We start from the raw sequence: 21,763 nt of genomic DNA, 5'->3' as shown, positions 1-21,763 counted from the left end.
ACACTGGGTTTTTCCTCATAACGCTTGTCTCTTTGGCAACTATTGCAAAATAAAAAACCTAGAAATACAGGATGTGAACACAATAATGTGTTGCATTGGATTAGACTAGACATGCTTCTTTGTTTCCAATTGTGGACTTTTTTTCTGTTACATCAGCATGTAAAGAAAGCTTTGCACATGAATAGAAAATCAAATAGAAATTAAACAGCAACAGGAAATATATGACATTAAAATAAATAAATATCCATCCCTAAAGCAATGAATACGCAATATGAATATAGAGAATGGAAGTCAGTTTACATTGATTGACGATCGGCTAACCTGCAGTTAACCAACGTATACATCATGTAGTAATTACATTATAAGTTAGCAAAGCATTACAGCTTTTATACTACATTTAAATGCAAAAGGATGATTAAAATGCTGTACGTCTTTATCCTAAACGACTCATTTCCTAGTGTGTGTTTGTGTCAAAGGAAGACTTTAATACCTATAGTCCTGGAGGGCTATGTATCTTAAGGCCACAGTGCGCAGTAAAGTCTTTAAAACAAGTTTTTCTCAGATTAACACAAGAAAGAAGCGAGCCAGGGAGCTGTACTTATCTAATCTTTCCCTCCAGAGATCCAGCCCGTAATTAGAAAGTAGTCTGCTCTTATGCTAATGTGAACAGAACACACTCAGTCTCTGTGACTCCAGTGAGACACTAAAGGGCCCGTAGCGGCGTAAGGAAGGGTGAGTCTCAGAAAACTGCACGATGAGCAAGATGGCAGTCATTTGTTGACCCTTCAGATCCTGTCAGCTGCACTGCTGCTTCACACAGACGGCAGAAAAAGAAATCTGCAGGAGAGAAAAACGCTGCTGGCTTTGAGCGTTCAGAAAAGGAAAACTCAAATAGAAGGATTTAGATTTTGGATTGGAGCTCAGACTCTGATGACGGCTTATGAGTGTTTCAAGTGAGGTTGGGATTTTCAAGACATTTAAGGATACGACTCTTCTTCCCCTCTGAGGTCAGACGGGCAGGGAGGGGGGAAATCAATACTAAACACTAATGGGCGATGAGGGAACCATTATGTGGGGGGGCAACAAAAAAAAGGGTTGAAACAACTGGCTTCTTTGGGAGGGAAACACCGGGATTTGAGCCTTTGCAGACCGTTTACATGCACAGAAAGCCTTTATAGGAAAGGGAAAACCCCCAAAACATAAGAAAGGCCTCTTTAATTCCCTTGCACTAGCCCAAGATATTAGACTTTCGGTAAAATGTTGCTACGTTGTGTAGCCTCAAATGGGTTTTCATTGGCGCTAAATCATTTCACTTTCAGTAGTGAGACGCGTGTTCTTGGCGTGGAGGATGCAGGCTGCAGAGTTTGCTGTGGAGACACAGGAAGCTGCTGGGTGTTGGAAGACACGTCAAACAGGATGTGAAAGGCTGATGCATTAAGTGAAGCATGTGCAGATGCAAGGACACACTGATGTTGGGACTAGACAACTTCACCACTGATTCTGGGCCTGATTTGACTGGAAGAAAGAAGGTTTGGGGCGGCAGGACGGTGGTTTGTCTCTCTTAAGGGGAAACAAATCTTTATTTTGGGAATATCTCAGTGTTATTCAGTTAACACAAAAGCTAAGTCAGGGAACATACTCCAGAAAGATGATATTTCTGAGTATGAAATATCTGTAGTGAGAAAGCCCCCTGATAATATAAGCCTTAAATGCTTATTTTGCAGTTTAAGTATAGTGTATAGAAATTGCATTATGGACTAGTGCAATATCCAAATAGCTGGAAGCACGATATGTGGAAGAGCATACATATGTGTTAAAATATTGAAAAGTACAGATTTAGGAAAACATATTTGATTGGTACAAATAATAAATGAGAGAAATGAATTATATTTTCCATGTACAATGACAAACATGATGATTTATCCCCCTTATTTCATTACACCACTGAAGATTATTGCTATTTATAATTGTTACCCCTTCAAAATCATGCATCCCAACTTTAGTTTGTAAACTTTTATCATTCTGCCTCCTTTTCGTTATATTTCCTACACGGTGCAAACCTCTTGATCAAGTCCCAGTGTTTGTTTCATTTAGTTGTTGCCGCTTCTGTGACTAAATATTAGATTTAAACGTGTAATAATCATTTGCATCTTCTCTTCCTAGAGCTGAGGTTAGCCTGTGAGCGTCTTAATGTTCCACCAAAGGCCTCGGCTCTATCGGTAATCTATCGGCAGGGCTCTCATTTGATTCCTGGGTTGACTTAAATTGCCGTGGTATTTCATTAGTGGCTGCTGTATAGGATTTACAGAGCAGCAAGGCTCACACGGAGGGCTCATAATAAACGACCTGAATGGCGGAACTTGGATCACTCGTGGCCACAGTTCAAAGATCTGACGATAGGAGCTAATTCTGTCCGCCAGCAGGGCTGTTAATCTTTATTTATTTAAGGAGGAAATGAGAACAAGTGTGCAGTGCTCAGGGCAATGACCACACTCTGCTGCCGCCTCCACACACTTTCCTCTAGAGCGGCTTCTGACACAGAAAGGACTCAGCATTTAAAAACTGATCACTTAATTATGTTCAGCATTATTATCTGTACAAACTGCACCTCTCTCCTTAAACTTCTTACAGCTATATCAAGTATTTGAATTAAACATTTTACTCTAACTTCTTAGATTTAAAATGATTGTATTTTATTTTATTTCATCTTTTTATTAGAAATGTTTACTTTCAGTAATTATAATTAAATATTCGCTAACTTCTTATGTTTATATAAATATTTTAAATTGTATTAGTTTCAATTAAATTACTTCATTATAATTTCTTATCTTTATATAAATTATTGTATTTTTTTACTTCTTATTTTTATATAAATTATTGTATTTTTTTACTTCTTATTTTTATATAAATGTTTTTATTACATTTTATTTTTTTCAATGAACATTTTTACTTTAATTTCTTATGATTATTCATTTATTTGCAATTATTATTTATATTTTCTTTGCACATTTATACTTTCTTATATTAAGTAATACAAATGTCTTTATTTCATTTGTTTGTATTTTATTCTGAAATATAGTATTCTGATTTAAATGAAAGGCTGGTACAGCACTTGATGCAAATTGAACAGTCAAAGGTGACAAGCATCGGGGATTGGGAGTGAGGAGGTACCATACCCTTTTCAAGCATCAAACCAGGAGAAAATCGAGCCAAGGAAACATTGGCTTTAATAATAGCTCCCATGGTGCTTCATGAAACTGGTCAAAAATCAACAAGTGTGGGTGACCAGTGACTGCAGATGTGGCTGGATGACAGGTCCTTAAATGTGCCGTGCTTCCATAAACAAAGTTCCCATACATGTGAAACCAGCTCGAAATAATGGATTTCTCACTTCGATAAATGACGTCAGTAAATCATTTACGGTCGTGATCTCAGGGACAAATATTACTAGAGAGGACGTCAAAGTGATGACTGTTTTTCCCCTCAAGAGGACACGTCAAGCCTGAGTGTGTCAGGTGATGATACTAAAGGATTCAAAAGCTTGATCTGTCAAATGCTCAAACGATGCGTCATACAATATACTTAAACACTATGGGCTGACTATCCCCAACAGGGAAAAAAGGCACAAAAAACCCTCCAAATCTCAACGCTAGATTTACAAAAATATCTGCTTGTCACGAGTGGTAACTTCCCTTTTCTCTCTATGCATGATGGCAGATCTCAGTGAAACTGAACTCGTCTGCATTATGCAAATGTGTCATGGGCCCACTCCCTGCACATTTGTACTGAGATATTTTACATATAAACCTACGCTTCACGGCTTTAACATTTTTCACACCTCTGGATCCACTAAAGTGAGACTTAACACAACAAATCCGGCTCCATGTTCAGATTACTGGGACACAGTTTAACTAGAAAACTGTGTGTAAAGATAAAACTGGCTGGTGGTTAAAACAGCTCTGTGTGCACGTCACTGATAAAAGAAAGAAGAACGATGTGTGCAGGAAAGCACCGGAAGCTAGATGTGAGAGTAAATAATTTTAAAGAAAATACAGTGGTGTTGAATTAGTCCTAAAACCCCGATATGAGTTAGCATTTAGCACTTCTGGTTCTCTGGTCCGTAGTCAATGATTTTTCTTTGGATGCGTTTTGGTTAGAAACTTGAAATAAGAAATGAGACGACTCATCGTCATCACTGGGCCCGGCGCCACGAAGGGGCAAAAGGGGGCTTTGCCACACAGTTGTATTTTTTGCCCCCTCAGTTTGAGCCTCATACATCCATCAAAAAGTACAAAGAAATGTCACAACTATTAAATTACTGTAAATAATTATTTCCCCCAACTGCAATTTATTTTCTGTGATTTGGTTAACAGATGTTTTAAATGTTCAAACAGTAACCTCCTTTAGCTTAGCGGTGGTGACGTGAAGTCATGTGACCGTGCTGTAGTTCCTTTATAGCCCAACATTAGCCACCTTTAGCTTAGCGGTGGTGACGTGAAGTCATCTGACCGTGCTGTAGTTCCTTTATAGCCCAACATTAGCCGCCTTTAGCTTAGCGGTGGTGACCTGAAGTCATGTGACCGTGCTGTAGTTCCTTTATAGCCCAACATTAGCCGCCTTTAGCTTAGCGGTGGTGACGTGAAGTCATGTGACCGTGCTGTAGTTCCTTTATAGCCCAACATTAGCCGCCTTTAGCTTAGCGGTGGTGACCTGAAGTCATGTGACCGTGCTGTAGTTCCTTTATAGCCCAACATTAGCCGCCTTTAGCTTAGCGGTGGTGACCTGAAGTCATGTGACCGTGCTGTAGTTCCTTTATAGCCCAACATTAGCCGCCTTTAGCTTAGCGGTGGTGACCTGAAGTCATGTGACCGTGCTGTAGTTCCTTTATCGCCCAAACCCCATTTGCTTTTTTTTTTTTTAAATGGGAACCTTTGCGATGCTAACTTCAGGTTAGCCCTTTAAAGACATACGTCGCTGCACCTGTGTATTAAATGTCTTTGTCTTGTTGGGGGGTGGGAGGCTCTGTTAAAATGTGACAGTTTGCTTCACTTCTGATATTTTAGAGAGCAAAACGTTGGAGTATGACTCAGGGCTGCGAATCAGAGGGGATTCTGGTCCAGTAACCAGCTGCATGAGTCACGGTGACGCAGAGCTCACCACCTGACAGCTGTGGAAACTGATTACTTAATATATTGGAGGAATTGGACAATATGGGCTTCATTTCATCGAATAAATGCTATTTGTCTACCTCTATCTGAGCGTTGCAACACAATTATATTGATGAGTGGAGATAAGGGGAGAGTTCACACCAGAGGTTAAAGTCAGAATTTGTAATTAATGTCCTATTTGTAAATCACACCCATTCATGCTTATTGTGACAGAAGTCAGCATGTACACATTTCAGGATGATTAAATAGTTCGACACAACGGGATTAGATGTCCCAAAATCAACCTCTTGATCCCTCCCTGGCAGACCATTAGATAAATGGTTATATAAAAGGTCTTAAATTTAAGCTATTGAACCGAGGGGGAAACTGCTGTGAGGCGCTCAGATGGAGCTGCCTAATATTTGGGCTTCATTGGAGTAGTGAGTGTTGGTGTGTCAGACCGTAGCTAAATATAGATCTGATGCCGATCCTACTTGTTAGATGTGAACGGTAACACACCAGACTTGCTTAAATTCAACTATGCTAAATATAATGCTAACAATAAAAGTTATATTTAAAGATTATATGAAATCATTTTATTTGGGATTTTTCACAATTGCTCTTTCTGTAAAACAAATAAATACAATAGAAATATTTACACAAACAAAAAGTAGAAATCTGCAAAAAAAAAGCTAAAATAAAACTAAACTAAAAATGTGCAAAAAATTATTTAAAATAAATAAAATAATGTATAAAAAAATAGGAAGATCCAGAAAAAGGTCCAATAAAATATTAAAATAAAATAGAAATGTGTTTACAAGCATAAGAAGTTAGTAAGATTGTAAATACATTTTATTTAAATAAACAACGTAAAAATGTATGACCAGTACAGTATGTAACACTGCCAGTGTGACTATAGATATTAATGCTGACGGTTTTAGCTGCTGATGGTGCAATAAGTCCAGTGATATTGATAGTGAATGAAAGCAGGAGTAAATAAAGAGCCAACAGATTCCCTGTAAGGGATACAGAGGCAGCAGCACAGCCACCGTCTCCCAGTGACACTGAAACTGTAGAGAAGCTAAAGGATGCTACATGCAAACAGAGCCTCGACACGGGCCCACTTTCTCATGAGAGGAGCCTTTGTGCTGGGAGCGGAGCTGCTTAGTATTAGTATCAGCAGACTGATAGCACTGCAGATGAAGAGAAGGAGCCACTATGAACACACTGCACCTCGGGAGAGCCTCTGTTAGAGGAACGGCTAACGCTGCTGTACTGTACGCTGTAGCCTCTGCTGGAGTGACACGCACGCGCTATGCAACAGATCCTAATAAACAAAGCACTCTGTTTATCATTGTTCATATCTTTCTCTTAATAAATAGGTCATTTCAATAGAGGGAGAATCGTACAATACTTTGACGTTAAGGTTTACGTTATTTAATCTGTTCATTGCACATTTTCCCCTTTATTCTATTTGTTGTGTCTTTTAATTCCCTTTTTTAAATCTTTCACTTCTCAGGGTTATTTAAATGTTTTATTTTACCCAGAAATGAAGCAAAAACCCAATTTCCCCCGTGATAATTTAATATTCTGAGTGATATGTAACCAAACGACCGAGTGGTTTGAAAAAACAAAGGCAAAGTGCGCTGATAAACACGTGTACATCTTCTACAGAAGATCAGCGCCACAGCATCACCTCATCCGTGGTTTTTGTAGAAAAACCCTGATTATTAATTGTTTGTTAACACACTGTATATGTAAGGGATAACATGCAGCGAGGCGTCATTATTGTACCTCTTATTATACATTTTAAAACCTCTGAAATGTCCAAATTGACCCGTCAGAACCGTATCAGAGTACTGGTACGTACTACATAATAAAATACCATAAGGCGTGGTGTGAGTATGTTACTGTTGGATCAATTACCTAATCAGCATTGCTCATAGGTTACCCAGAACTGCATCCAACTGCTGCTTTGTAATTCAAAGTAAGATAAGGTTCACATTTTGAGTTCCTGTGAAGGACACCATGCTGTTTCTCATGAACTACCTGAGGGGAGACCCTCAGTCTTAACGTACGAGGAGGAACTTAAGCAGAATAAAAGAGTGTGTACGTGTGTGTGTGTGTGTGTGTGTGTGTGTGTGTGTGTGTGTGTGTGGGGGGGGTTCTGTTAAACATGGGGTCATTTTTCTCCATTTTAAAAAGTGAAGCGGTCCTTTGAGCAAAGCAGCTGCCGACAATTGTCTCAGACCAATGTGGACAGTGCTCGAGGCTTTCCTTCCCCATTTCAGATTCAGTCTCTGTCCAGAAATAACCTGGCGAGCTTTTTCCTGTAGCTCTCACCATCCTGCACTTACAGTATTATACGCAGAGTCAGGATATATAAATAGATGTTCACTTTAAAAGCAAAGGTGGGTAGCTTTGGTGGGCTTATTGCAGTAACCCCGCTGCGTGATGTATACACTCTTCTTCTACATTATTCTGGCTGCTGTGAACACGTGTGCTTTACTTCAGCCTACACTATATCTCTGCCTTTTATCTGCACGTTCACCTTTGCTGTAATGCTGCACATTTCCCCTTCGCTGGAAATGTGAATCATAACAGATCGATAGGTGTAGTTTGTAGGTGTACATCCTCATTTAACGGACCAGGCTTAATCTGAAGAAGTGAGCCCTTTCTGGGAGTGTGAGACTTCTGTAAACGAGTGAAAAACACCTTGAGAAAAACCATCTTGCAGGAAGGAAACCAACTAAGAACGACGTACCGCACATATGGGGAACTGAGAAGTACAACTTAGGCTTTGCAAATTCTGAAAAATCTTTAAAAGAAGTCAATTGCGGGAAGAAAAAAAATGTGTGGTATTTCCCATTAACAACGTGACTGGAACGCTGCCATGTGGTCTGATTTTTCCACTAGCTGTTGAAATCAGAGGGAAGTGTGTTCTGTTCTCCTCTATGCAAATTTAATAAGAACTCAGATTTAGCTCTGTGTGTCCTGAGCTCCCCATCTCCCGCTCTCTCCCCCCTGGTGAGACAGCTCACTTTGATATTATATACAGACAGTTTAAAATGAGAAAAGAGTAAATGAGGAAAGCTGTTCATCACATGCAAACTGTCTTAGAGTAGCCCTGCACGCTGTGAGCGTCGAGGGGGGGGGTTTTCATAACAACAGAAGTAAAAAGTGCTCAGCTAGGTGGAATAGGGGCGAGGGGTTAGAGGACAAGGAGTTGAAGGCAAGAGAAAAAAGGTGAGATTTGAAGGGTTTTTTGAATGACGTGAGCGTAGGCAGATCCGACGTGACTGGGGAGGGAGTTCCAGAGGGAGGGGGAGGCAAATAAATAGAAAAAGAACCTTAAAAACCAGTGGCCTTTCAATCAGTATGAAAAGCACCAACCTCTCAGCTAAAGGGAGGTTCTTAAAGTCACACATCATGGAAAGATGTCTTTAGTGTTCATCCACACAGAGGAAATGTGAAGCTTTATCTCATTCGTGGGCCTCTTCATCCTGCTCGACATCACTGTGACGCCAAACAGAGGGATTATGATGATTGCATTTAAATCCAAAGCGATTCTCTGAGCAGGAGAGTCGTACTATGTACTTTCTAATATCTTAGCTCTATCTCATCAAGGTCAGAGTGACATCAACGCTTTTGAAGCAACCAGGAAGCATGAGGCTTTGAGTAAGCTTCTCAAGCCTCAGGGGCTGCACTTTAGATATTTCATAACGGAACAAAAACATGGCTTCTCCGGGCCACTTTAATCACTGGTCTTTTATGCTGAAAAGTACATGCACTGCTCCTTTAAAATACTCTGCAAACACACAACAGGCCAGAGGAGCTGAACCTAACATGTTGTTGTTTTGTTTCCACGTGTAATTAGCATGGGTGTCATCACATGACGCATGGTGTTGTGGATTTCAGCATAAAGCCAGAGGCTACTGATATTTTGGTGGGTTTAACAGATACATCTAACAGGTATAGGATGTCAAATATAGGAAAAATAACAGGTTTTGAATCTTAGATGAAGACATATACTGTAGATGTACTTGTCTGATTATTCAAAAGGAAAATCTGACCGTATTAACATGTTCTATGTAACTTCTTTAATGTATAATAACTATAATTATTTATAAAAATAACCAGTTTTGGGACTGAATTTTTTTAATGTATATATATATATATATATATATATACATATACATATATATATATATATATTGTTTAGAACATAGTTCACTAACAGGCGGACCGCGGTCCGGGTCCGGACCCTGACGCCGACCTATACGGACCCAGACCTATAATCAGTACATTAATAAGGGATTTTCTTTTGACGGGGCAATTCCATTTTAACCGACGCCAACGGGGGACGAAAGAGACGAGTGAGCGATACAGGCAGATAAACACAAGAAGAAGAGACAAGTTAGCGGGAGACAGAGAGAGAAGACGGAGAGAAGAGTGAGGGGAGAGGGGAGTTAGCGGGAGAGAGAGAGAGAGAAGAGTGAGGGGAGAGACGAGTTAGCGGGAGACAGACAGAGAAGACGGAGAGAAGAGTGAGGGGAGAGAAAGGTTAGCGGGAGAGAGAAGATGGAGAGAAGAGTGAGGGGAGAGACGAGTTAGTGAGAGACAGACAGAGAGAGGAGGAGGAGAGTGGAGCACCAATGAGCTCCTTCACATGTGAGAATGGACCGGACACCATTTCAGCCCCGATGTAAAATCCTGGGGACAGGCTGGAGCTCAGTCCTCTGAACTAAAGACAGTCAGTGAGGGAGAGGAATATCAGAGGGACAGAAAGACAGACCTAAACTTTTCAAAAGTTCTCATGTGTTCGGAATGATCTGTTCTGTGATTGGCTGAAACTGTTACGGTGTGAAACGGTTAACACAGAGAAAGGGAAGTTCAAGCTGCTGCTCTTTATTTACTCTTTCTAAATTAAGCTCTTTTAAGATGCACACATTTCCAAAAGCCATTCATTTACTTTCTTAAAAGCAGCCCGAGTGCAACATTTAGATATCTACAGTATTATTCTGTATAGTTCGAGTGCAGATGAGTTTAACGTATATCCTACAGATGCTTTCTCTTTAAAAAAAGTAAAATAACTCCCTTATCTCTTGTAATCATGTTTGCTTCAACAAAGTACGTGTATGATTTACTACACAGGAAATAAAATGTACTACAACAAGAACAGACTTCCCAGCATCGTTATGAGTAATACAGACAAGTCTTGACATTTTGTTCAAATACTTTGGTTTCACTCACCTTGAGGACTTCTCCACGCTTAAAACTAAGCTCGTCATCAGCAGTGGCTTTGAAATCGTATTTTGCTATGGCCTCCATGCTTGTAGTTTTTGCTGGAGAAAAAAAAAAAATCACTTGCTTGTCTGTGGTTGTGTTTCAGGGGCTGAGTCAAAATTAAAACACGTATCCAGGCTCCTGTGGCCAGATAATTTCCTCCGAGTCTCTCCTCCCGTCTATGACCCGCTCCTTTAGGGCTGAGACCTCACATACAGGTCACAGGAAGGTACCTGCAAACAACAAACAAGAGGCAATCAGACTAAAATATATAGGGTATGTTCAAAGGCTTTTAGCTACAGCGGAATATTTAGCCCCCAAGGCAACGCAACATACTTTATACATAAGACATAAAGGAAAATACATACAATATTGCAGGAACATAGTGCACGTGAACAACTACATACGTGTGAAATCACAGACAGAATGTAAAATGAAATACTGTTCAGTGAAGTAGTATATCGTGTATTTAATGGAGACGGTATGTACATCTTCCACTGCTGATGTCAACATGTATTACTTGGTTTATTTTCAACTCTTGATGTGTATATTATACTGTTTAAGTTTATTTACTGTTTGACTTCATGTTGAGTTCCTGTGCTAAGCGTTGTTTACATACTGCCATGACCAAAGAAATCCTAAATGGGGATCAATATAGTACAATTTAATCATATCCAATATAAAATACAGGTTAAAAGGAGCTGCAAGGATATCCAGACCCAAAGCTGAGATTTTACTGATGAAATAAAACGTTTTTTTCAATTCAAACGTCAAAATATCTATAATTAAATGCATTTTCCAAATCGAGCAGGACTTAAATACAGCACACATACTAATGATCATCTATAATGGCAAACATATACAGGGTTTGTTCTACACCGGGTAACAGGGGCGCTGCTCCCTCAAACCAAAATGCTGATTTTCCCCCTAAATGTTGAAGTGATGCCAGAAAACAATATTTCTGTCGGTCAGAAACTATAAATACTCCAGAAATATAAAGATGGTGTCAAATAGAGCGTCAGACGGCAGAGACAGCTCTGTTTTTACGGAGCTCCAGTGTTGCGTTGTTTTTAATAAACATTATATACAAGACCAGCATACTACATTTTTCTAGAACACCCCCTGATGTGTGTAAATGTGTTTAAGTCTACAGGCTCTAACTGCAGTTGATCTGACCAACTATAATAAGAGGATAAGAGGACATTGATGCCAAATTCTCTCCAATCAATAGTAACTTGTACTGACTTCCTTGACAGCCTGCCACCTGGCCTGGAGACGGAGAAGTCAGTATCCTACTTAAAGCTGACAGTGATACGCCGGCTAAACCAACAGTTGCTGAGTTAAATGGATAAAGCCGCGTTATCTCATTAAGTTGTTCTGCAATATGCCACCGTGTAGCTCTGATAGGCTCACACTAATAAAGCCCTGCATCGAATAACAAGGGACACACAGACAACTAAAAACTGTGGCAGAATATCGATTTCTTTCTAAATTAAGTATAAAAGTATATTTGTAAGTCAATACTTTTCTAGTGTACTTATGTAAGGTTTTAAATGCAGGACTGTAACTTTAATCATAGTATTTTTACGTTTAGGTATTGCCTCTTTTACCTAAGCTTACAATTTGAATACTCCACTGCAGATACAGAACAGCCATCTGGTCATTTGACGTAACGGTACATATTAAAATGTGACTGCAGCCTTTGTTTACAGCAATACAACTGTCAGCAACACCACTGAAGACAGACCAACAACAAAGCACACAGGGACAGAGGTACATTAGTGAATACAAAGTAAAGAAAGCAGAAGATGAAAGGAAAGAAGTCTGCCACAACCCTGAAGCATTTACATACTGCTTATCATTCTTTACTTTCAAAACTATGGCAGAAATATAGAATTTAGAGCATCTTTAGCTCACATTTTGACAGTTTTTCACGCCACTTGGAGTGGATCTGAGTACTTCTTTCACTTCTGCAACACGTTAGTACGTCACATATAAGGTTTTGAATGCAGGACTATTTTCACAAGTTAGTGACTCTTTCACATACATAGCAGAAGACAGAGTAAAGAAAAGGGAAGCTGAAGACGTAAGGGAAACAGCCTGCCAAACTCAGCATTTACAACCTTCTAATGATTCGTTACAGTCACTAACTATGACAAACATATACCATTTAGAGCATTTTAAGATCCAATTTTAACTGTTGTTTCACTAGTGTTTGGACCTTATTCAAATCATTAGGGTCCAAAAAGTTGTTATATACGCTTTTGCGTTTGAAAAGATTAACAGGCATAATGTACACTGCCTTCTATTCTGTATCTTTGTATGAAACTATATACGATTTTGAGCATATTTAGCTCACATTTTGACTGTTTTAATGCCAGTTTCAAGGCAGCCAAACCCCACAGGCATTCACAACATTCTCATGATTCTTTACAGTCAAAACAATGGAGAAAATAAAGCCTTTTTCGCTGACATTTTGACAGTTTTTCACGCCACTTGGAGCGGATCGATTCCGTTCCAGCTAACAGGGAGCTAGCATGCCGGCTAACGGTCGTACAACAATAACTGCGATGCGGTGTGACTACTAAACTTAACATGTATATATTTATATATATATTAAACCACAAAAGGCACTTTAAGTCTGAGACTACTCACCACAAGTGTCCAGTTGGGAATACACATAAGCTCAAGCGGCAGGCCTACGAGCTAGCTTCACGTTGGCAGATGTGAAAAGGCAGAAAACACCTTTTTTTTCGTAACGCTAGCTGTTGTTGCTAGCTCAGTTAGCCCGCAGCTAAGCTAACTGAACCGAAGACCTCCAGGAAGTGAAGCCGACCGTTGAGGCAGATGTTTGAAATATTCATAGTGGCCATAACGGGGTACTACAGCTTCCGTGACGTCATGTTGGCCCAAATAGACTTTCCCCATTGACTTAGATTGGGGAAAGTTTATCAGAATAACTTTTTTTTAACAGCAAGAGTGAGGATAGCGACAACAAATAAAGCACTATTATATAAGGGCATGCACATAATAGTAAAATGAAAAAGTACATTTCTCAAATATACATATTGTCTAGTCATTATATTGGTATATTAGAGAGTATTGTCATTTATACTGTATATTATATATATTTATGTTTAAACTTTTTTCCACCTTTTAAATAATTTCCCAATTTTGGATCAATAAAGTACTTTCCCTATGCGTTCATTTGACTGACAGATAGCAGGAAATCGGAGGCGAAGCTTAAGGTAAAACCTCCACTGCGCATGCTCAATGGGCCCACCTACGGGTACTTTCTGAATCTATAGTCGTTCCTTTTTGGGCTTCAAGCGCCTCTGAGCAGCTCTCATTGGAATGAACGGGATCCTCCACCAGTTCTCTTTATAACATCCATGCACTGAACTTGACTAGCCTGCGTCGGGTAAAGGAAACACTGGACAACTTTAAAGAGAAGAGCATAAAAAACTCACCACTCAGAATATATTCCGTTTCGTTGCTGCCACCGTAACAAAACCCTTTATGGTGTTTCTAATCCACTCTCTGCTTCTTCCTCTGGAGAGGCAACAGAACGATGTAATGTCTCAGGGCTGATCGTCCTGCATGTAGCTGCTAGCAGAAGGGTTTATTTCCGCTTCCTTCCCCCAGAACAGGGAGGGTCTGCCCGCTGTTGTGACTGGAGCTCCTCCCTGTCAGTCTGTACAGCCATAGACTGTTACTTATTTATTTACATGGTCACTTACAACATTCTCTGCATTATTTAGCTTACTGTATTTATTTATTTTCCTGGCATGTATGCAGTATTACCATTTTACACTACTGTTTACTTTTACTCAACTACATTTATTTAATACCTTTAGTTACTTTACAGATTAGGATTAATGATGGTAAATATAATCTCCCTTAAATCAGACTTTAGTTCACCTGCAGTAAATCCAGCAGCTACCCTGCAGTATACAAAGCCATTCAAACTAGCTGCACCTTTACCAGCTCTGAGAACACTTTAATGATCAATCATTATAAAACATATCAGAGATATTATTCTGAAATGGACCAATCAGACAATGACTACTTTTACTGTCGCTACTTTAAGTACATTTAGAGGAGAGTACTTTCAACTTTCACTGGAGGAACATTTAGAATACTTTTACTGTGACAGAGTATTCCTACACTCTGGTACTTCTACTTTACTCAAGTACAAGACCTGAGTACTTCTACTTTACTCAAGTACAAGACCTGAGTACTTCTACTTTACTCAAGTACAAGATCTGAGTACTTCTACTTTACTCAAGAACAAGACCTGAGTACTTGTACTTTACTCAAGTACAAGACCTGAGTACTTCTACTTTACTCAAGTACAATATCTGAGTACTTCTACTTTACTCAAGTACAAGATCTGAGTACTTCTACTTTACTCAAGTACAAGACCTGAGTACTTCTACTTTACTCAAGTACAAGTTCTGAGTACTTCTACTTTTACTCAAGAACAAGACCTGAGTACTTCTACTTTTACTCAAGAACAAGACCTGAGTACTTCTACTTTAATCAAGTACAACATCTGAGTACTTCTACTTTACTCAAGAACAAGATCTGAGTACTTCTACTTTACTCAAGTACAAGATCTGAGTACTTCTACTTTACTCAAGTACAAGATCTGAGTACTTCTACTTTACTCAAGTACAAGATCTGAGTACTTCTACTTTACTCAAGAACAAGACCTGAGTACTTCTACTTTTACTCAAGAACAAGATCTGAGTACTTCTACTTTACTCAAGAACAAGACCTGAGTACTTCTACTTTTACTCAAGAACAAGATCTGAGTACTTCTACTTTTACTCAAGAACAAGATCTGAGTACTTCTACTTTACTCAAGTACAAGATCTGAGTACTTCTACTTTACTCAAGTACAAGATCTGAGTACTTCTACTTTACTCAAGAACAAGACCTGAGTACTTCTACTTTTACTCAAGAACAAGATCTGAGTACTTCTACTTTACTCAAGTACAAGATCTGAGTACTTCTACTTTACTCAAGAACAAGACCTGAGTACTTGTACTTTACTCAAGTACAAGACCTGAGTACTTCTACTTTACTCAAGTACAATATCTGAGTACTTCTACTTTACTCAAGTACAAGATCTGAGTACTTCTACTTTACTCAAGTACAAGACCTGAGTACTTCTACTTTACTCAAGTACAAGTTCTGAGTACTTCTACTTTTACTCAAGAACAAGACCTGAGTACTTCTACTTTTACTCAAGAACAAGACCTGAGTACTTCTACTTTAATCAAGTACAACATCTGAGTACTTCTACTTTACTCAAGAACAAGATCTGAGTACTTCTACTTTACTCAAGTACAAGATCTGAGTACTTCTACTTTACTCAAGTACAAGATCTGAGTACTTCTACTTTACTCAAGAACAAGACCTGAGTACTTCTACTTTTACTCAAGAACAAGACCTGAGTAGTTCTACTTTACTCAAGAACAAGACCTGAGTACTTCTACTTTACTCAAGAACAAGATCTGAGTACTTCTACTTTACTCAAGTACAAGATCTGAGTACTTCTACTTTACTCAAGTACAATATCTGAGTACTTCTACTTTACTCAAGTACAATATCTGAGTACTTCTACTTTACTCAAGTACAAGATCTGAGTACTTGTACTTTACTCAAGAACAAGACCTGAGTACTTGTACTTTACTCAAGTACAAGACCTGAGTACTTCTACTTTACTCAAGTACAAGACCTGAGTACTTCTCCCACCTACCTACTTGGTACTGGTATTGGCACATAGGTAGCCTACAGCACTTGTTTGAATGGTAGTTACATCCCACCACCACTGGTTTCTACTGCTGCCCTCAACTGGCTTTACGTATACCCTATGATTATATTAACAGCTTACTACTAATACCAAATAAGACCATGCACTTTATGACATGGATCTATCTTTATTGACAGAGTTGGAAGAAGTACTAACATGATTTACTTAAGTAAAAGTAGTAATAGTAGATCCTATTATTAACAGATTACTTTGAGGGCAAGACAACACCATTTCATTTCAGGCATTACATATTTAGGTAGTGTGTTGAAATAAGGCAAGGTGGTACATCAGATCATATGCAATCATATTATTGACCAACTCATGATTAATGCCTGGGTGTGTAGCTACATGTGCTTTAAATGTGCACACAGGTTATTATTGAATGATTTCTGGAACAATTTATTGGAAGAAGTGGACCTCTAATAGCTTAAATTACATTCCATCTACTTTCTTGAACCCAAACCGGGTTTTATAGCACGTTAATATGGAAGTGAATTGAATTAACCATATACTTTTTTTTACGGAATACCCAATTTAGATATACAGAATAAGTAAGATTACACTGTAATACACCAACCTACCAATACCAAAGAATAAGAGAGGCTACTCTGCATTATTTTACATCTGCTTAAAAGTCTGGCCTGTCTATCAGTGGGTGCATTTAAACATCTGGACAATGCTGACACCTAGTGGAGCAGTGTGACACCTGAAACCGAAGAGCAGTGCACGGTAGAAATAAAGCTGGCAATGCTGTTTGATAATGATACTAACTCATTTGTTTATACCCTTTTATTCACAGGATGCAGCTCAAAGTGCTCTGACAGTTTGGCAAGAAAAACCAAAAATAAGATAGCATTCAATCTGAGTTAGAGGCTAAAATATAATAGCAGAAATGCAGCAGGTGAGCACGACGACATACATGATAAATAATACATGGGAAAAAAGTAAAAGCTTAAAAGGCAAGAAAATAAATATGGGAAATAAAATAAAAGTTAAAAAGGGATATCCCACTAACCCACCCACTCAGCGAAAGTAATAAATCAATGAAACTATATTAATAAATACAAACAAATAACAAAAGTAAATAAAAAACAACACATATTAAGTAAGAAATCAAATGAAAATAATGCAAAATAAATTAAGACCAATAGGAAGGGGGTATTGCTTTTTGTACGTAAAAAATATATATTTTCAGCCTCCATTCAAAACCTCTACTGGGTTTGTCTCTGTATCGCAAATCATGGGTAAAATTCCCATCAGAATTCACAGATGGAAATGAGCTTTTAGTTCAAATCTGGCTTCTCTTCTCTTTCCTGAGATCAATGTATTTGTATGCATGGTCCTCGTTCAAATAAATACATAAATCTAAATCAAATGAGATCCATAGGATAAGAACACTGGTATTATGTGAACGCTCAAACATATCTATTCATAATGTGATGCACAGGGTTACCAGTAAAGCCACTCAGTGCTGCGGGGGATAAAGATGGACAATTTCATGTATTTTGTGCTAACAAGGAGACATCAATTACAATAACAGTATGTAATGACGTACAGTATACAGTATATTGTGAAAGCATTGTCCAACTAATGGATATTACAACATGCATCTGTTCATTTACCTCTGGAGAACACCGTTGTGTTTGTGCCTTCTGAACAAAAAGTCACAAACACAAGGATAACAAAGTCATTAAAGCAGAAACATCCCTTCAACCCTCATGCCATTTGCTCAGCTGTTAATGTGAGGCTAATTACTGATGATTGTGCAGTATATATACAGCAGTTCAGTCTCCCTCCCCCTTTCCCTCTCTTTCTCTCGTTGGCTTTTTCTTTTACAGTGCGTTGTAGTTGTGTGCGCTGAGGAAGCAGGAGGATAACCAGCATGTTCGTGGTGCTGCGTCTCTGCACGTTACGCTCTGTTTGAGTGGATTTTAGAACGATGCTCTTCATTCAGTCTTGCTGGACTCGCTCGAAACTGTTATTTTATTATTAGAGAAAGACCACGGAAATGGACTTTGCATTCATTTCAAATTCATCTTTTTCACCCCTCAGTTCGGCTGAGAATCTGACAGAAGGTAGGTTGATTTGTTTTCTCCTCTCTAATGCACCACTTACACTGGTGTGGCTTATTTGAACTGAAGGTACCTGCATTTTGCCTTTCTTGATGCTCTGAGTTGCTAAGGTTTATTGCAACTTATTGTAAGTTGCTGTGTTAAAGTGTCAGCCAAAGGAGACGTAGTGAAGTGTTGGCTGTCAGACTCTTTAATTTAACTCAACACACATCCCTGTTTGTGTCCTCAGAGTATGAACAGTACACCAGCATCTTAATGCCCAGCATCTTTGGTGTCATCTGCCTCCTCGGGATCTTGGGAAACTCTATAGTCATCTACACCATTGTGAAGAAAACCAAGCTCTGCTCCCAGCAAACAGTACCAGACATATTCATCTTCAGCTTGTCCATCGCAGACCTCCTCTTTCTCCTGGGCATGCCTTTCCTCATCCACCAGCTTCTGGGTAACGGGTCGTGGTGCTTCGGTGGCACCATGTGCACCTTCATCACCGCTCTAGACTCTAACAGCCAGATTGTTAGCACCTACATCCTGACTGTGATGACTCTGGATCGCTACCTGGCCACGGTTCACCCGATACGCTTCAAACATGTCCGGACGCCCTTCGTAGCGGGGGCGGCCGTGGCTCTGGTGTGGGTTTTTTCCCTGCTCTCCATCACTCCAGTCTGGATGTATACAGGACTCATGCGTCTGAAGGATGGCTCGGTTGGATGCGCCTTATTGCTGCCCAACCCAGCGACGGATACATACTGGTTCACCCTCTACCAGTTCTTCCTGGCCTTCGCTCTGCCGTGGCTGATCATCTGTGGGGTCTTCTTCAAGATTCTCCAGAATATGTCCGCTACAGTTGCTCCCTTGCCCCAGCGCAGCATCAGGGTTCGGACCAGAAAGGTCACCCGTATGGCGGTGGCTATATGCCTGGCGTTCTTCATCTGCTGGGCCCCCTACTACACCCTGCAGCTGGCCCACCTCGGAGTACAGCGGCCCACCTTTGCCTTCCTGTACGCTTACAACATCGCCATCAGCATGGGCTACGCCAACAGCTGCATCAACCCGTTCATCTACATCGTGTTGAGCGAAACCTTTAAGAGGAAGTTCATCGTAGCCGTTCAGCCGTCCCACTGCAGGGTCTTCAGGGTGGCCCCCGCTCTGGCTGATGGCAGCATGAGTCTGAGGCTGGCTCCGGACAGCTCTCAACCATCGCAGTCATCAAGGGAACTTCTTCAGAATATTCTACCTGTCACTGTGGCTGTGCACTGAGAGGGAGGCTGGACCGGCCATCCTGGGTCATCAGCAACAGCCAACCACCATCCGCTACCGCAATCACCACTGGTAAACTGCCAACCGTTATTGCCAACAGCAATCGCCAACCACCAACAGACAACAACCAACCGCACTCACCAATGGTCAACTGTCATCCTCCATTGCCAACCACTATTGCCAATGGCCAACCACCAACTGTCAACAGCAATCACCAGACACAATCGCCAATGGTCAACTGTCAATCTCTGGAAGCAACAATCCAACCATTATCGCCAATGGCCAACTGCAATCGCCAAGAGTCTATTGCAAATCACCTTTACCAACAGTGTGCAAACAGCAATGTCTAGCCGCCAATCGCCAAATTGTCAACCGTGCCAACAGCTTTTGCCAATAACCAATCACCAAACTGCAATCGGCAATGGTCGTCCGCCAACATCCACCTGCGTGTTCTGCCTGCTGTTTACCCCTCTGCAAACCCCTCTGTTTACATCAGTACATAATGTCCGTTCCACATGCTGTGGTAGAGGAAGTATTCACATCCTTTACTAAAGTACTACTCCTGAAACCAGACGGTGATAATACTCTGATCAGCAAAGTTTATGAATAAGTATGAAAAGAAGAATGCTTCCCATTAGGGTTTCAATATTAGATTCATGTCACTGCTGCATCCGTGTGCATTTTCATTTTACTGCTTGTATGTTTACAGCTTCTTTTTTGTTCCCATGAACACATTTCCAACGCATAAAAGAGACTTTCATCCTTCAGCTCACCAGAAACAGACAAAACATCAATACAGCTGAGGAGAGGTTTTTACAGGCCGAGACGAGGAGGAGGGAAAAGTGTTATTTGAAAGTAACTTCACTGAGAAACAGAAACGTCGGCTTTCATTAAATGGATTATGCCAACAGAACTGTATTAGGTAAGTAGAAATCAATAATATCAAGTCCAAATATATGATATGTACACAGACTTGCTGCTGTTTATTGTTTTTATTTGAGTTCATTTGATTATTTTTATACTTTCTTCCACCTTTAAAGTAAAGCCTGTACCCTTTGCTCATTATTTCCCAATTTGGGATTAATTAAGGACATATGTATCTCTCATTATTGCTTTCAACTAAACTAATAAAGTTTTGTGAAATCTGTCGACATAGTACATTTAAATAAAGTTAATTAAAGCTCTCACTTAAATGACGATTAAGAGACAGTCTTGGATGAGTAGAAGTATAAGGTCGCATCAAATACAAATACTCAAGTTAATCACAAGTACCTCAGATGTGTATTTAAGTCCAGTACTTGAGAAAATGCGACCTTTAAAGCACATTTTTTATTCCAAGGGGTGATATATTCTGTGACATTTTGAGGCATGTGAGTAAATATCTAGGAGCTAAGGGACAGTACACGGTTTGCTGATGGTTCGTTGCTTTGGGTAAACTGCTAAATGAATCCAATATGTTACTTTCCCAGCCTGCAAACCTCCACATCACATAGTTTTTTATGATTAATAGTATTCCTAAATAGCTTTCAAACAACATGTAATTGCTGTCTAACGTTGCAATCACTATATTTGTGTTCCATAATCACCCTGCATGTCATTGCCTCTTATACCATGTCCCAGTTTAAGTGGACTCCATCTCGTTGTCATTGAAATGTATGCGCCGGCAGCAGCTCATTGCTATTTTAAACGTGGTATTCTTTGTATGTTGTGGCATTTTCTTTAAACATAGATTTTCTGGGCCACTGTGCATGCATATTTAACAGTTGGGATGTGTCAAAATATTTGTTATTCAGCGGCTGCTACACCGTCAGAGCGTGCACAAAGAGCTGCAGGCATTCAACAGATTGTCTCACTGAAGCGATGGTTGGGAATTCTGTACCAAAGCCAATCCCATTAGTGTCTGTTTAGTGATGCTGTGAAGTGTGTTTCAATAATCATTGTGATGCAACACTGAAGCATGTCTTTGTCCTGTGAATTCTGTGCGAGATAAAGACCTCTCAGGTCAAATTCAGTTCCCTCTCGCTGTTGTATTTTCCGTGTGTCATTGATTTTATTGGATGTTTTACCCTGTATGAATAAAAAGGAAATCTTTTGCAACTTCTTTGCAATAAAGGGTTGAATGAATTCAAATGTGTCTGTCGATCCCCTGCGGTTGCATATTAAGGTATGAGACTTTCCTC

The 21,763-nt window shown here is 39.7% G+C and overlaps 2 protein-coding genes across 3 annotated transcripts in view; one reads left to right on the top strand and one right to left on the bottom strand.

Annotated features, from left to right (window-relative positions):
* grb2b (growth factor receptor-bound protein 2b) overlaps positions 1 to 14,088 on the bottom strand; it is a 40,652-nt gene extending 26,564 nt beyond the window's left edge. Inside the window, exons 1-2 of one of the 2 annotated variants that reach the window (XM_063904252.1) lie at positions 13,904 to 14,088; positions 10,401 to 10,666 (exon numbers count right to left, since the gene is read on the bottom strand). In XM_063904252.1, coding sequence (XP_063760322.1) covers positions 10,401 to 10,478 — 78 coding nt within the window. In that variant the 5' untranslated portion in view covers positions 10,479 to 10,666; positions 13,904 to 14,088. Of the gene's footprint in view, positions 1 to 10,400; positions 10,667 to 13,088; positions 13,283 to 13,903 lie in introns of those variants that run through there. The other variant, XM_063904253.1, reaches the window with a different exon arrangement.
* A 4,021-nt stretch (positions 14,089 to 18,109) lies between these two features.
* On the top strand, positions 18,110 to 19,583 carry mchr1b (melanin-concentrating hormone receptor 1b). Its single transcript, XM_063904679.1, has 2 exons — positions 18,110 to 18,329; positions 18,556 to 19,583. The coding sequence occupies exons 1-2, from the start codon at positions 18,263 to 18,265 to the stop codon at positions 19,581 to 19,583; spliced, it is 1,095 nt and encodes a 364-aa protein (XP_063760749.1). The 5' UTR covers positions 18,110 to 18,262.
* The last annotated feature ends 2,180 nt before the right edge of the window (positions 19,584 to 21,763 follow it).

This window comes from Eleginops maclovinus, chromosome 16 (genome assembly GCF_036324505.1).
Source record: "Eleginops maclovinus isolate JMC-PN-2008 ecotype Puerto Natales chromosome 16, JC_Emac_rtc_rv5, whole genome shotgun sequence".
Taxonomy (NCBI): domain Eukaryota; kingdom Metazoa; phylum Chordata; class Actinopteri; order Perciformes; family Eleginopidae; genus Eleginops; species Eleginops maclovinus.
The sequence above is the reverse complement of the archived record's forward strand: the minus strand, read 5'-3'. Positions and strand labels throughout refer to the sequence as shown.

Bases quoted from the DNA above. Each gene is read 5' to 3' on its own strand.
- mchr1b (XM_063904679.1), top strand. From the start codon at position 18,263: ATGGACTTTGCATTCATTTCAAATTCATCTTTTTCACCCCTCAGTTCG. The intron at 18,330-18,555 runs GTAGGTTGATTT...TTGTGTCCTCAG, and splicing joins GGCTGAGAATCTGACAGAAG to AGTATGAACAGTACACCAGC.